This window comes from Delphinus delphis, chromosome 3 (assembly GCF_949987515.2).
Source record: "Delphinus delphis chromosome 3, mDelDel1.2, whole genome shotgun sequence".
In the NCBI taxonomy this organism is placed as follows: domain Eukaryota; kingdom Metazoa; phylum Chordata; class Mammalia; order Artiodactyla; family Delphinidae; genus Delphinus; species Delphinus delphis.
Window position 1 is genome coordinate 63,756,894 of NC_082685.1, and position 16,435 is coordinate 63,773,328.

The 16,435-nt window shown below is 48.7% G+C and overlaps 1 protein-coding gene across 1 annotated transcript in view; it reads right to left on the bottom strand.

The window, feature by feature from the left end:
- Positions 1-15,823, bottom strand: part of LOC132423303 (solute carrier family 22 member 4) — a 50,053-nt gene extending 34,230 nt beyond the window's left edge. Inside the window, exon 1 of the mRNA XM_060008878.1 lies at positions 15,241-15,823. Within this exon, the coding sequence (XP_059864861.1) occupies positions 15,241-15,633 (393 nt within the window). The 5' untranslated portion in view covers positions 15,634-15,823. The remainder of the gene's footprint in view (positions 1-15,240) is intronic.
- Positions 15,824-16,435: the final 612 nt, after the last annotated feature.

Genomic DNA, 16,435 nt, shown 5'->3' on the forward strand with positions numbered 1-16,435 from the left:
ACCGTAGGCCACACCTAGGGCCTGATCTGGGGCTCCACTGTGCTAGGAGTGGCGTTCCCACCCCTCTCCAGTGCTCCTTATCTCCCTTCTGCAGTGCTCCTTATCTCCCCTCTGCACTCCTCTACCCTCCTTCCCATGCAGCCCTCACAGAAGTGCGGTCTCTCCCACTCCCCAGGGCCCGTGGGCTCTGGTAGCCCTAGCAGGTCCCTGCTTGTGAACGCATAGAATGAGAGTTTGAGGCAGAGTTTCAGTTTCCAGCTCTTAAGTCAATTCAGCAAAATCTCAAGGGGAGGCTGCAGAAAATTCAGTGTGTTCAGTGAGCTTTCATTAATTAAAAAACAAGCAGGTGGTGCCAATAAATATTTTGGGGCTGTGGTCACGGTGTTGCCGTGTGTGGCAAGATGATCCAGACTATAGGAAAAATCCCCTGCCTCCCACCCAATCCCAGCCCCACCCAGCAGTGGTGCTGCTCCCATGACATTCCCAAAGCGATCTAGATCTTAATCCTCACAACTTCCCTGAAATAGATTTATAAATGAGTTCACATATTTATATCATGTCCCATCCGCAGCAGAGAGAGGCGTTTATAAGAATACATACAAGAGAAATGTGTACAACAAAAAGCTAAGGGAATCCGGGAAAATGAAAATCTCAGGGGAGGAGGGGTTACAAAATAACCAAGCCAGTGGTAAGACTGACCTCTGGCTGTCCTGCCCAAAGGCCTGTCTGCTTGCCAGGGAAGCCCTGAAATCTGGCTTTGAATATCCCAGCAGCTCAGCTCTCAGGATCACGGTGTGCAAAGTGATAAACTCATTCTGCAAAAGCTCGGTTTTTCTGAGTACTGAGACCTGAGAGAAGCCTCTCCTATATACTTCCTTCCACAAAGGGGCCACTCTGTGTTGTTGAGGATAATGTCTTTGAGAACACCCCCATCCTGGAGACAATAACAAGATTCATAAATCTGCCTCTGCTTGTTCTCACAATGCTGGTTACAGGTGGGACGCCCAAGCACAGCTCTGCAGAAGAAAAACAATGTGGACCGGAAACTCTGCTCTCTACCCCTCAGGCACAACTGAGGATAAGTCTGAAACCACACCCAGAGTAGTGTTGCTTCAACTGGGGTACCTGAATAGGCTTCAGGGGAAAGGGCACAAACCCTCCAAAACTATATGGCCAGATTCATGTGCCCTGCAAGGCCACGGGTCAGAAGGGGTAGACAAGACATGTACCTGAATTAATGACCACCCACTTCTAAAACATCACTCACCGAAGTGTCAGAAAAGATCTTGGGATCTGCCCCAACACACAAAGAGGTTAGTGATTGCGGCCCCAGAGCCTCATGATGTGGAGTATAACCCATTTTGCAGAAGAGTAAACTTAGGCTCTGAGACTGGTGTTTGCCTGAAGTCATAGCAAGTAAATACCAACTTGGGCCTCAGAACTTAACCTTGTACCCATGTCCCGCTTTGGACAAGAACTCCAAAGGCCAGACAAAACGAGTTTATTACGCCCTACACTTCTTCAAGGAACGTGACACCAGGACTAGTGGCAGAAGATCTCCCCCACACCACAGCCTTTAGCCTTGGACAGAGCCAAGAAAATCCCAAGTTTGGTAGGGGTGTTAACGTGTCCATTATCAACCAACACCATTCCATCTGCAGTTAAGCAGAAAAGCTCTTCCAAAGATAATGTGCTCTCCTTTGTGTTTTTAAAAATATTTTTCTGTCAGGACATTGCCTTTGGGCAGGATAGATAGCACTTAGAGAAAGAAAGGAAAGAGGAAGGCTGTTAGATGTGGAGCCAGGCATTGCATGTGCAAAGGTAGTAAACAGGACTGGCTACCTAATTTGCAGGCCCAGTGCAAACTGAAAATGCAGGACCCCTTGTTCAAAAATGATTAAGAATTTCAAGACGTTGGGACTTCCCTGGTGGCGCAGTAGTTAAGAATCCATCTCCTAGTGCAGGGGACACGGGTTCGAGCCCTGGTCCGGGAAGATCCCACATGCCGTGGAGCAACTAAGTCCGTGTGCCACAGCTACTGAGCCTGCACTCTAGAGCCCACGTGCTGCAACTACTGAAGCCCACGTGCCTAGAGCCTGTGCTCCGCAACGAGAGAAGCCACCACAATGAGAAGCCTGCGCACCGCAACAAAGAGTAGCCCCCGCTTGCTGCAACCAGAGAAAGCCCATGCACAGCAACGAAGACCCAACACAGCCAAAAAGAAATAAATAAATTTATAAAAAAAAAAATTTCAAGACGTCAACAGCAGAGCATTAAAACCAAGTGTGGGGTCCTGTGTGACTGCATGGGTTGATGCCCATGAAGCTGGCCCTGATAGTGGGTCAAGCCTAGTCTCTTTGGGGAATGGAGCAAGGAAAGGAGTTCTGAATTGGGTGCTGAGAAGGGTGAGGTGAGGGCCAGCTCCCCATTGCTCTCCTACTGGAGGCCATGAGGCCATGCTTCTAGGTCCCCCTTCCTTCCTTGAAGAGGGGCCCAAGAAGCCCTGTCAACACCATGCAGGGAGATCCTGTTCACACCTGGCAGGGGAAGGCAGCTGGACCTCATGGCTATTTATGGTTGGTTCCAAGGCTGGGTTCCCTCTTGGGGAATTACTGTACCCAGAGAGTCTTTTCGAAAGCCGCAGGAGACCTGGTAATAGGACAAGATTGGCAGATAAAGTTTTCACTGCGGCTTTTGGAACTGGGGTCCAATAAATCAGCTGCCAGCCTGTTTTCTCCACGGGGCTATTCTTAAGGAGGCCAGGCCCTGCCTGCCCCAGTCCCTTGGGGTTTCTAGGGGTGTGTCTTGGGGCCTCAATAGCCAGGTCCCAGGGAACTCCCTGTGGTTAACAATGACATGGCAGGACCAGTGGGAGACAGTCTTTTCCTTGATGAGACAGAACTGTCCCGTGGGTCTCTGCACATGTGTGTACACACACGCACACACAAACATATATACACAGTCAGCTCAGAGGCTAATGGCTGATGGCCTGGTAAGGAGCTGCCTGGCATCGCTCTGGAGCTGTGCTTTAAAGTCAAATACCACCATTACTGAAACATAACCCACATTCCCACACACACCATAGACAAAGAGTAGAATGTCCCAGACTGTGCCGGGTTGAGGCCCTGGATGTGCTCTCACAGGATTACTGTGTCTGTCTCATCCTCAAGGTCTTAGACCAATGTTCCCTAACAGAGCAGAGTAAGCTCCATTTGGCTGGGCCATCTAGCCTTCAGCTCTGCTTTAAAAAACAAAAAACCACGTCACAAGGTAATAGGGGACATGAGGTCACTCTTGGCCTAGAAGAATATGCGTCTCATGCCCTCAACAGTAATAATAATAGGAAGGACAAGTACAGTGTATTGTGTGCTCACTGTGTGCCTTGCATTACTCATGGGATCTCAAAGTTGCCATGTGAAATGGGTATTCTCTTTATCCCCATTTTACAAATGAGTTAATGAAGGCATAGGGCAATGAAGTGACTAGCCTGAGTTCTAGTGGATTGGTAAAAGGAATTGCTTAACCATTTATTCAACCATCACTGAGCACATGCTCTGGGCCAGACTGTGTATGGGGCACAAAGCAGACATGGTCACTGCCTCCACAAAGCTCAAGGTCAAGCATACTTTACAGGACAGATCAAGTGTGCACATGTGCATGCATAAGCCCAGCCGTCCTGGGTGGGGTGGGCTTTGTTCTGGGCCACTGTGCTCTCTGGCTAGAGAGGAAAAGAGGCACCTCCTGCTCAACCTTCTCCAGGTGGACAGAGTTCTAAAACCTGAACACGTTCATATAATCATTCTAGATAACTAATGCATGTACAAGGCTAGGCACGTGGTAGATGCTTAACAAATTGTCGATGAATGAATGTTGAACAATTAGGAGTAATGGAAAATTAGTTTGGAAATGTGTGGTATCACACACTGTCCTTTTTTTTTTTAAATTTACATTTATTTATTTATTTTTGGCTGCGTTGGGTCTTTGTTGCTGTGCGCGGGCTTTCTCTAGTTGCAGCGAACAGGGGCTACTCTTCGTCGCAGTGTGCGGGCATCTCATTGCTGTGGCTTCTCTTGTTGCAGAGCACGGGCTCTAGGAGGGTGGGCTTCAGTAGTTGTGACACGTGGGCTCAGTAGTTGTGATTCACGGGCTCTAGAGCACAGGCTCAGTACTTGTGGCACACGGGCTTAGTTGCTCCGTGGCATGTGGGATCTTCCCCGAGCAGGTCTCAAACCCGTGTCCCCTGCACTGGCAGGCAGATTTTTAACCACTGCGTCACCAGGGATGTCCCTCACACACTGTCCTTTGAAAATCACCCTCAACTTTGAACTCTCCAACTAACCAAAGTCTAGCAATTTTAGCCTTTACCAAAGCCATAAAGGATCATAAAGATAAGTGTATCCCTGTGACCTGCATAGAACTGAGAACTCTGGAAGGCAGCCTCATGTTGAGCAAAGAGCACAGGCTCTCTTGGGTTCTACCACTTCCAGCTGTGTGACTTTGGGCCACTCATTCACCTCCATTAGCCTGTTTTCTCATCTTCAAAGAGGTGACAATAATACTCCCTCTTGAGGTTGTTATGAGCATTAGACAGGAAATGTAAGTAGTGTGTCTGACAGTGACACATTACAGGCCTCATTAAATGGTAGTTCCCTTTCTACTAATCTCATGCCTTTGTCCTAACCAAAACCATGACTTATAACAAACAGCATTAATGAATAAGCAAAGCAGGTTATACTTAAACCTGACTAGGCAGAAGAGATTGTTAGAAAACAGAACTTTCTATTCAATGACTAAAAACCAGAAAAGCTTTTACCACAAGGTTTAAAATCCCTTTATAAATGGACTTCAATCTCAGAGACAGCTGTGAATGAAAAACTAGCAATGGTTCATTTAAGAATGGATTTCTGGGCTTCCCTGGTGGCGCAGTGGTTGGGGGTCCGCCTGCCGATGCAGGGGACGCGGGTTTGTGCCCTGGTCCGGGAGGATCTCACATGCCGCTGAGCGGCTGGGCCCGTGAGCCATGGCCGCTGAGCCTGCGCGTCCGGAGGCTGTGCTCTGCAACGGGAGAGGCCACAGCAGTGAGAGGCCCGCGTACTGCAAAAAAAAAAAAACAAAAAAACAAGAATGGATTTTTATGTGTTCTCTTATAGTTATATTTTTCATTCGGGGGGAAGAAGAGGAAGTAGTAGTTAGTTAATAATAGTATATATATCCACCCACAATTTCTTCTTTATAACTTAGTTGCAGACTTAAAACTGGAAATTTCCTGACCATTGGGGGGGAAAAGCTGGCTACTTAATTCTTTTTGTTTATAAGGTCTTTAGTGAGGTATAATTTACACACCATAAAATTCATTCTTATGTTTACAATTCAGTGGTTTTTACTATATTCACAGAATTGTGCAATCATCAGCACTATCTAATTTTAGAATGGCTTCATCACTCCTGAAAGAAACCCCACACCCATTAGTAGTCACTTCCCATTCTCTTTCCTCAGCCTGTGGCAATCACTAACATACTTATGAATTTGCCTATTCTGGACATTTGATATAAGTGGAATCATACAATATATAGTCTTTTGTGACTGGCTTCTTTCACTTAGTATAATGTTTTCAAGGTTCATCCATGTTGTTGTACCAAATATCAGTACTTCATTCCTTTCTATGGTTGAATAATATACCATTGTATGGATATACCACCTTTTATTTAGCCATTTATCAGTTGATAGACATTTGGATTGTTTCCACTTTTCGGCTATTATGAATAAAGCTGCTATAAACTTTTGTGTACAACACTTTGCAAGCGTATATGTTCTCATTCCTCTTGGGTACATATGAGGAGTAGAATCACTGAGTCATATGATAAATCTATGTTCAACCTTCTGAGAAACTTGAAAAATATTTTCTAAAGTGGCTGCATCATTGTACAATCCCAACAGCAATGAACGAGGGTTTTAATTTTTCCATATTCCTATTAACACTTGTTATTGTGTGTCTTTTTTTTAAATTTATTTATTTTTGGCTGGGTTGGGTCTTTGTTGCTGCATGTGGGCTTTCTCTAGTTGCGGTGAGGGGGGGCTACTCTTTGTTGCGATGTGCAGGCTTCTCATTGCGGTGGCTTTGCTTGTTGCAGAGCACCAGCTCTAGGTGTGTGGGCTTCAGTAGTTGTGGCTCGTGGGCTCAGTCACTGTGGCTCACAGGCTTAGTTGCTCCATGACATGTGGGATCTTCCTGGACCAGGGATCGAACCCATGTCCCCTGCATTGGCAGGCAGATCCTTAACCACTGCGCCAGCAGGGAAGTCCCTATTGTGTGTCTTTTTAATTTTAACCATCCCAGGGGTGTTAAGATGTATCTCCTTGTGGGTTTTTATTTATTTATTTTTATTTATTTTTTTTTTTTTGCGGTACGTGGGCCTCTCACTGCTGTGGCCTCTCTCGTCGCGGAGCACAGGCTCCGGACGCGCAGGCTCAGCGGCCATGGCTCATGGGCCCAGCTGCTCTGCGGCTGGGGCACAAACCCGTGTCCCCTGCATCGGCAGGTGGACTCTCAACCACTGCGCCACCAGGGAAGCCCCTCTCCTTGTGGTTTTGATTTGCATTTCCCTAATGACTAATGATACTGAACACCTTTTGTATTGAATCTGTAGATCAATCTGGGGAGTTTTGCCATCTTAACAATATTGCCTTCTGCTTCATGAACAGAACGTGAGATGTCTTTCCATTTACAGTAAGTCCCCTACATACAAACGAGTTCTGTTCTGAGAGCACACTTGTAAGTCCAATTTGTTTGTAAGTCCAACAAAGTTAGCCTAGGTACCCAACTAACACAATCGGCTATATAGTACTGTACTGTAACAGGTTTATAATACTTTTCACACAAACAATACGTAACAAACAAACACAAAAAATAAAGAAAACATTTTTAATCTTACAGTACAGTACCTTGAAAAGTACAGTAGTACAGTACAACAGCTGGCATACAGGGGCTGGCATGGAGTGAACAGGCAAGAAGAGTTACTGACTGGAGGAGGGAGAGGAGGTGGGAGATGGTAGAGCTGAAGGATCATCAGCAATGAGAGACAGGGCAAGCTGCAGTTTCACTCACACCTTATATGACTGGACACGCGAACGCACATTTGCGTCTTTGAAAGTTCACAACTTGAAGGTTCATATGTAGGGGACTTACTGTATTTATATCTTATTTAATTTCTTTTAAAGATGCCTTGTAGTTTTCAGAGAATAAGTTGTGCATTAAAAAAAATTATTCCTGAAGAACTTCCTTTAGTATTTCTTGTAAGGCAGCACTGGTAGCAAGAAATTCTCCCAGGTTTGTGTGTGCATGCATGTGTGTGTCTGCGAATGTCTTTATTTCATTTTTAAGAGATAGTTTTGCTAGATACAACATTTTTGGTTGATGTATTTTTTCTTTCAGCACTTTGAATATGTTATCCCACTGCCTTTTGGCCTCTCTTGTTTCTTATGAGAAGTCAAATATAAATCTTATTGGGGTTTCCTTGTATGTGTCCTATTTTTCTTGCTGTTTTAAAAATTCCCCTTGGTGTTTAACTGTAAATAACTTTACCATGATGTGTCTGTGTGCAAAACTCTTTTTGTTTCTTCTATTTGGAGTTGAGCTGCTGAGCTGTGTAGATTAATGTTTTTCATCAAATTTGGGAAATTTTCAGCCATTATTTCTTTCACTATTTTTTTTTCTGCTCCTTCCTCTCCTCTCCTTCTAGTGTTCCCATTATGCACATGTTGGTCTGGTTAATAGTGTTCCACATTTCTCTAAGACCCTGTTCATTTTTCTTCATTCTTTTTTTCTGTTTTTTGGGTTACATAATTTATATTGCTCTGTCTTCAAATTTGCTGATTCTTTCTTCTGTCTGTTCAAATCTACTATTAAGGCTCTCTACTGAATTTTTAACTTTCAGTTACTGTATATTTCAACTCCAGAACTTCTATTTGATTCTCTTTTTTATAGATTTTATTTATTTATTTATTTATTTATTCTGTGGTACGCGGGCCTCTGGCTGTTGTGGCCTCTCCCGTTGTGGAGCACAGGCTCCGGATGCGCAGGCTCAGTGGCCATGGCTCACGGGCCCAGACGCTCCGCGGCACGTGGGATCTTCCCGGACCGGGGCACGAACCCGTGTCCCCTGCATCGGCAGGCGGACTCTCAACCACTGCGCCACCAGGGGAGCCCTATAGCTTTTATTTTTATATCTTAATTGGTATTCTGTATTTGATGGGACATCGTTATCATACCTTCTTTTACTTTTTTTTAATTGCTTTTTAAAAAATAAATTTATTTATTTATTTTTGGCTGTGTTGAGTCTTTGTTGCTGTGCACCTGCTTTCTCTAGTTGCGGTGCGTGGGCTTCTCATTGCAGGGGCTTCTCTTGTTGCAGAGCACGGGCTCTAGGCACGTGGGCTTCAGTAGTTGTGGCTCACGGGCTCTAGAGCGCAGGCTCAGTAGTTGTGGCACATGGGCTTAGTTGCTCTGCAGCATGTGGGATCTTCCCAAACCAGGGCTTGAACCCATGTCCCCTGCATTGGCAGGTGGATTCTTAACCACTGCACCACCACGGAAGCCCCTCTTTTACTTTTTAAAACATGAATTCCTTTAGTTCTTTGAACATATTTATAATGGCTGCTTTGAAGTTTTTGTTAGATCTGACATCTAAGCCCTTTCAGGCAATTTCTATTTCCTGCTTTTTTTTCCCTGAGTTTGGGCTACATTTTCCTGTTTCTTTGCATGTATTGTAATTTTTGGTTAAAAACTGGACATTTCAGGAAATATATTGTGGAAACTCTGAGCATTGAACAGCCCCCCCAACCCTGGGGGTGCTTTTCTTTGTTTTTGTTTGTTTGTTTATTTGTTTAATGACTTGGCTGGACCCTTAGTGAAGACTATTTCCCCTGCAGTGTGAAGCCTCTGATGTTCCTCCTCAGAGGGCACAGCCTTGGGCATGTACACAGTCACCCTGGCATGACAATGGTTTTAGCAGGGCTCTTTTTGACTGTCTCTTTCCCCAGTTTTTCTATTAAGCTGTTTGCCTCTGCTGATATCACACCTAGCTGTTAGGCTCCACCAATTACTGGCTCATTCCTTTATTGTTTTCAACAATGCTCTGGGGCACAAATCATTCTATAGTCTAGCTCAATTAAATTCAAGCCCCTCTGAAGGAGTAGTTTTGAGGCAAGTCTTTGAGGTTTGTTCTGACTGCTCTGAGCTGTCTCTTTTTCTGGTTCTCTCTGGTAATCTAGTTGCCCTGTGGGTTAGCTTTTTGCTCAAATGGAGCTACCAGTCTCCTCTTAATTGTTTACTACCACAGTCTCCATTGTTTTAAAGAGCACTCTTAGGCTTCAACTTCTGCACAGCTTGTTTCAAATGAAGTTATTTCCTGTGGGGACAGCTTCAGAGCTCTCTGTTGTTATGGACTACTTTTCCCCTGGGGAAAATCTCTGAGCCCCTGCTCCAGGACTGGGGGGAAGGGAAGGTGCCCTCAGAATGACACCCCCTGCCTTATGAGTTAGAGGCTGGTTGGAGGTAGTAGCATCCCTCTTTTTGGCTTGCCACTCCTGGCATGGAATCTCCACTCTACAATAAGCTGGGACAAGGGCAACCAGGGCCTCAATATTCTCAGCCCGTGGAACCTGGAGTAGAGGCACCACTATATTAATATGGGCTGAGTGGAGGATGGGATCCCCAAGTCTCCTGGCTGCACTCACCAGGAATTAGCCTCTGCAACTTGGAGCTCAGGAGATGGAGGGAGGCTAAATCCTAAAATGTTCTCAGTATCTTTTTTTCTTTATATTAGAGGTAAAGAAAAAGCACCCATAGGTGGAGAGGCCTCAGTTCTGTGGTCATCAGAGGTGGAGCCAAAGCAGAAGGCCCAGGTAGTTTAAATGGGATGGTGGGAATGGAATGGAGGGGCCTGAGGGAAGAAGGGGCACTCAGGGACCTGGCTCTCCCACTTGCGTCCTGACATTAGATCCAACACAGCTCTACCAGGCTCCACTCTGGAAATAAAAGCAAATAGGATGGGGTCTGTGCCAGCCACGTAGCACCAAGGGGCAACTCTGGAAGGTGCCACTATGAACCTGCCTTCCAGTCCTGCAAACACAGAGCAGAAGCCACCAGCCTTGCGCTGTCTGTGCCAATCGCTAGGGCATGTGAGTCAGCCAAGCCTTTCCCCAGAGCCTCCATTCTCTCTGCTTCAAATGGGGATCCCTGCCTTTTCTTTGTTTTTTTGGTTTTTTTTGGACTGTACAGATATGCTTAAAACCATACCAAGGCTTCAGATAACAAGGCAGGCCTGCGTTAGCCTTGAATATAAATCGAATATAGCCTGTCACAAAGAAGAAATAACAGTCCCTTCCGAAGCCTGAGGCACCTGCAGCTCTTCTGACCAGCTCTGCCAAGCCTTGTTTTTGTCAATGCACCACCCTACCTCTTGGACAAAGTGTGAGGGCTCTGCTGCCCACCAGGAGAGATGGACAAAGTCTGTTTGTCCAGAAACTTGGCAGGAGGTTCGGGTGAAGCAGCCTCGAAACAAAGGCACATTCTGAGATCCTGGTGGCGTTTGTCAGAGGAACAGAGCTTAGAGGCAACAGGCAAACTGTTTGGCGTGAGGCAGCTGATAAACAAACAGGGAAGCAAATTCAGGCCAGAGCTAGGGAAAGCCCCTCAGTCTCCTTTATTTGTTCTCTTTCTGAAGCACTGACTGGAAATAAAAGTCTGTTGGTACTGGCTGGAGGCAGAGGTCCCCACTTTATCCCCTTTGGAATCTGCCAGAGGGCAGGTCTGGGTTGTGAACTTGGTTAATATTCAGGCTGTCCCAACAGCCAAGTTGCCAGTCTCACACTAGCCAGCAGTATTCCAGGGCAGCCTGCAGGCCTGATGGAAAGATAACAGCCTAAACTCTTCACCTTTGGCAGAGCCCACCCAGGCCCCAAAAGAGGTACATCTCTATGAGCTGCCACATGGAGTCCCATGTAGTTGTCCGTCAGATGCCAAGCTCAGTCTGTCTCATCGTTCCCGCCTTCGCTGCTCCTAGTGCCCCCCATAAGCACCCTGTTAGCAGAGGATAAGGCTCCCTTGTTCCTATTTCATACCTTTGGGCTGTGGGTGGAGAATCAGTGTGTCCTGTTCTGTCCAAGCCCTGACCCCAGGTCCCAAGAAAGACAGCACAAGGCTAGTGCCTCCAGAGGCCCAGGCCCGTTGTTGGACGTTCTATCATGGTGAAGGGCATAGCTGCCTGCAGCTCCACCCATGAGTTCCTAGAGGAAGGAAACTACCTTATACACCTATACACATAGGCAGACGCACCCACACAGTTCCCAGCTCAGACACCAGGTTCCCGCCTCCTGGCATTCTCTAAAAGGCATTTCCACAGCAGAACATGCCATCCTTGGGTCCCTGGCTGACCCGTCTTCCCTGTGAAAGGGTCAGGGGGTTGGCTCAGGTGGGCTTCTCTGTCCCAAAGGGTATGCCCATCAGGAGATCCCTTCAGAGGTATAAAGCAGAGACAATCTGAGGGTGGTCCCTCTACCTGTATGGTGCCAGAGAGATGCAGAAAACTTACTCAGGGCCCCTGCGCTTGATCTTGTTGGGGAGCTGAGGCCATTTCTCCCCCTGGCACAGTAGATTCAGACCTGTGTCCTATTCTCTGGGCCTTAGAATTCCACCCCGGGAAAGGGGCTCTGCCTCCAGCAAGTCTCATCACCCATTATACTGGCTACAACCTGGACCTTAGAACAGCTCCCACAATGCCCATGGTGCCCAGCCAGAGGTGATGAGGTCTTGCCCTTTCCACTCCTCATCCACCCACCTATGATGCCCATTTTGCTGGTGCTATGGGATATAGCATGGCACATGATCTCATCAAATCCTCCCAACAACTTGGATAAGCTGGACATTCTTATGATTCTCATTTTTAACAACTATAATAAAATTCACACAACATAAAATATACCATCTCAACAATTTTTAAGTGTACAGTTCAGTAGAGTTAAATATATTCACATTATCATGCAACCAATCTCCAGAACTCTTTTCATCTTGCAAAATGAAACTCTATATCTATTAAATAACTCCCTGTTTCCCTCTCCTCCCAGCCCTTGGCAACTACCATTCTACTTTCTGTTTCTATGAGCTTGGCTACTCTTCATATCTCATATAAGTGAAATCATACAGTTTCTGTCTTTTTTTTTTTTTTTTTTTTTGTGGTATCCGGACCTCTCACTGTTGTGGCCTCTCCCGTTGCGGAGCACAGGCTCCGGACGCGCAGGCTCAGCGGCCATGGCTCACGGGCCCAGCCGCTCCGCGGCATGTGGGATCTTCCCGGACCAGGGCACGAACCCGTGTCCCCTGCATCAGCAGGCGGACTCTCAACCACTGCGCCACCAGGGAAGCCCCAGTTTCTGTCTTTTTGTGTCTGGCTTATTTCACCTGGCATAATGTTCTCAAGTTTCATTCATGTTGTAGCATTGTGTCAGCATTTCCTTCCTTTTTAAGGCTGAATACTATTCCACTGTATGTATATACCACATTTTATTTATCCATTCATCTGTTGCTGGACATTTGAGTTGCTTTTACGTCTTTGGCTATTGTGAATAATACTGCCACGAACATGGGTATACAAATATTTCAAGATCCTGCTTTCAATTCTTTTGAATATACACCCAGAAGTGGTATTGCTGGATCATACGATAATTCTATTTTTAATTTATTGAGTCTGCCACACTGTTTTCTATGGTGGCTGCACCATTTTACATTTTGTGCATGAGGGTTCCAACTTCTCCACATCTTTGTTTGTTATTTTTCTGTTTTGTTTGTTTTTAATAGCAGCCAACCTAATCGATGTGAGGTGACATCTCATTGTGGTTTTGATTTACATTTCCTTAGTGATTAATGATGTTGAGCATCTTTTCATTTGCTTGTGTCCCCTTTTATAGATAAGGAAATTGAGGCATTGATTGAGCAGTGATGCAACCTGTTTAAGTCAGCCCAGTGCTTGGGGGTGGGGTCAGAACAGACCCACCTGTCTGACTCCAGAGCTCCTCCTTGTGCCACCACCTTTCTAGGCAGAACCACCTCCCCCCTACTCACTTTCATGCTTCTCCCCTCCTTCCTCCCAACCACTAGTGCTCCTTTGCCTTTTATTTTACTCCCAGCACCCAAAAAGGTAGCAAGGAAGGGAAAGGCTGCTGAAAAAAGCAAATCCTGGTGCATGTGTGTGAGTGTGTGATGATGTGCATCCCCAGAGGTGTCCACAGGCCCTTGTGAGCACGGTACAACAGGGATAGCTATGGACTTGTAAGCCAGCAGCTACCTACCCCTCACACCCTGAGGTGAACAAAACCAGTAAAGAAGGGGAAAGAGACAGGTCAACCCAGCTGTCAAGGAGGGCTGCAGCCAGTAGGGCCAGCTCCAGCTCAGGTGCTGACCACACTTCTAGGAGCTAAGGTGGGGTGAGCTGGCCCCTACTTTTGGATCCCTCAGGATCAGGCTGTGGGCAGAGGGTGGGTAAGCACTAGGAACCCCTGCTAGGGGATCAAAGCCAGAGAAGCACGGCCACCTCAGGGCCCAAGGTAGGCATGGAACCAATGCTGGAGGAATCCAGAGGCGCTCCATAGGCTGAGCCCACTTTCTACTGGTCTTATAGACTTAAGAGCCACCACTCCCAGCTGGCCACCCATCTCTTGCCAAGGCAACTCCCACAGCTTCCTCACTGGTCTTCTTGATTTTCATAGCAGCTTGAGACAGTTCTTTCTAAAAACACAAATCTGACCATGTTACCCCTTCCTTGGAACCCTTACTATTTCCTCGCTGTCCTCAGAATATACTCAACTCTTCAACATTCCTACCAGGCTCACTGTGGACAGGCCCCTGTAGGCATTTCTAGCCTCACCTGCCATCCGTTGAACTCCAAGCCACCCTGATCTACGAAATCTCATTCCCAGAATCTTCCATGTTCTTTGCCTGGACAAGTCCTGCTCATATTTCCAGACTCAGTTCAAATTTATCATCCCTTCTTAAAGGAGTTCCTCACCCTGCTATCCCCACAGAGAAGGCCGTTTTTTTGCCCCAGGTCACACAACAAGCCAGCCAGTATTTGAATTCAGGTTCCAGAACCCTGTTATTAACCAGGTTTGATGTTAGCTCTCTCGAACACAGCCAGTGTCCCCGTCGGTATCTGAGCTTCAAAAGCAGACCCCACACCCCAGATGTGTATAGCCTGGTGTTCAGCACAAGGCCAGACATGGTGTCTAATTATTGCCACATTGTGCTGGGGAAGGGGATAAAAGACTAGCAGAGGCCATGCTCAGGTTTTCACATGGTGCAGAGGATGGGCCAGAAACTGGGAATCCTACCTGCCTGATTAATAGCAGGAAACTAGTCTATGAGGATACCCTCCTCAGAAGGAGATGTGCCTGACATAGCATCTCCTGGCCCTTACCAGATGCAAAGCAGGAAATGCAAAGGACAAAGTACGTGTGTATTCTGACTGCTGAAACTTAGAAATCCTGCCACCAAACCACTTAGGATGCTAAGGGGCTAATGGCATAAGCCGGAGCCTCTGTCCACCACTGGGCCCTATGCTCAGACGGTCTCTGTGAGTCTGTCCCTTCAGGAGTGCCCTGGGGCCAGGGTTATGCCTCCTCTAGTTCCCTGTACTCCACCCGTATCAGGAGGCCTTCTGCTCCTTTTCAGAGAAACTGGAGGCTCAGGACAGGACCCAACCCTTACCATAGTTGTATGGCAGAGCAGGAGACCCCGTGATGCTTCCAGAAGCCTGTGGCCAGGGAACAGAGCACACCTGCCCATGCCCTGCCCAGCAGCAAGACTCTTCTTTGTGTCTACACGTGGCTCAGCAGCATCCCCCACACCCCCTCCTCATGCCTCCGGCAGGAACTTGACTCAGGCTGTCCATCTGGGGAGCCTGGGGTTGGCAGTATCTAGGCTCTTGGGAAACAACTTCGTCTTTTGTGAAACTGCCAGAGGAAAAGGCAGTTGACAACTGCTTCCCTTCTCCCTTCTTCATCCCCTCCCTACAAGACAAACCGATGGGGAATGAGCCTGAGTCCTGCTCTCTTGGGCTGCACACCTGTGTTGGAAGTATAACCCAGGTGACTGCTGGCCAGGTTTGATGAGTGGGGGACGCTGACCCAGGCACTGCCAGGGTGTCTCGAGGGGGACTGATGCAGATACTGGGTCGCTCACATACCCACCTCGGTCACGATGGTGGACAGGTAGATGTCCTGGTTGAACTCCCAGCCATCCAGGCAGCCCTCTTGCTCCAGCTGCTCCAGGTCCACGTCGCGCCCCGGCTCCAGCCCGAGCGCCGAGAAGTTGACGATCGTCGCGAGCCGGTAGCGGCGGCAGCTGTGAGGCACCTCGCGGCCGTCCTGCAGCTGCAGCGGGAGGCTGTGGTTGCGCCACACGCTGCTCAGGTTCGCTGTGTCCGGCACCCGACAGTGGTGCTCCGGGGTCCCCGCCAGGAACACGACTGACATACCGTTGAAGCCGTTGGGGATGATGCTGGCGCTGAGCAGGAAGAAGATGAGGCGCTGGAAGAGCCCCCACTCGCCCAGGAAGGCAGTCACCTCGTCGTAGTCCTGCATGCTCCCCGCCGCTGCTCTGCAGTTGGCAACGAGGGATGATGAGAGCGTTCCCCGGACAGTGTCGCGCGGTGGAAGGCGTTCCCCGGGGGCGTCAGAACGTTCTCGCGGGCCAGGCCGGCTGAGGGAAAGCGAGGCGCGCGGCCTGCACCGTTCCCAGGAAACGGGCTGCGGGCGTTGGAAGGTTCCTAGGAGCTGGACGCAAAGCTGGAAGCCACGGTAGAAACTCGGGACCACACCCCGATCCCGGTTGGGGCGGGGCAGGGCGAGGCAGCGGGCTGGATGGGGTGGGGCTCCGGGGCGGCTCCGCCCGTGCTCTGCTCCTCGCCCCCGGCGACCCCGCCAGACACCCCGCTGAGGCTAGGCGGTCAGCGGTGCCGCCTCCGTACGGAAAATAGGCCCAGTTCCCGCGCCCCATCCCCGGCCCCCGCGCCTCCTACGTGCTGAGCGCCCAGCCCCGGGCTGCCGGGTAGGGCCTCACGGGCGAGCGGGCGAATGGGAAGAGTCGAGGCCGCAGAGCAAGGTCTTTGAGAGGTCGGGCCTCGACCCTGTCTGTCGGCGTCGCCACAGACCTCGTCCCGGGCAGGGGTCCTCTGCCGCTTCCAGCCCGAAGGGGGCCTCGGGCGGGGCGCTGACGGGCTAGTGCGTGGGGCCTGTGCTCTGCGGGCGCAGGGTCGACAGGAGCGCGCCCTCTCCTCTGGCCCGCCGCAGCGCAAGTGGCCAGCGCCCGCCCACCCGGCGCTCATCAACCCCCAAGCTGGATTCAGTCACCTGCCGGCGGCTTCGGGACAGCCCGGAAAAGGGG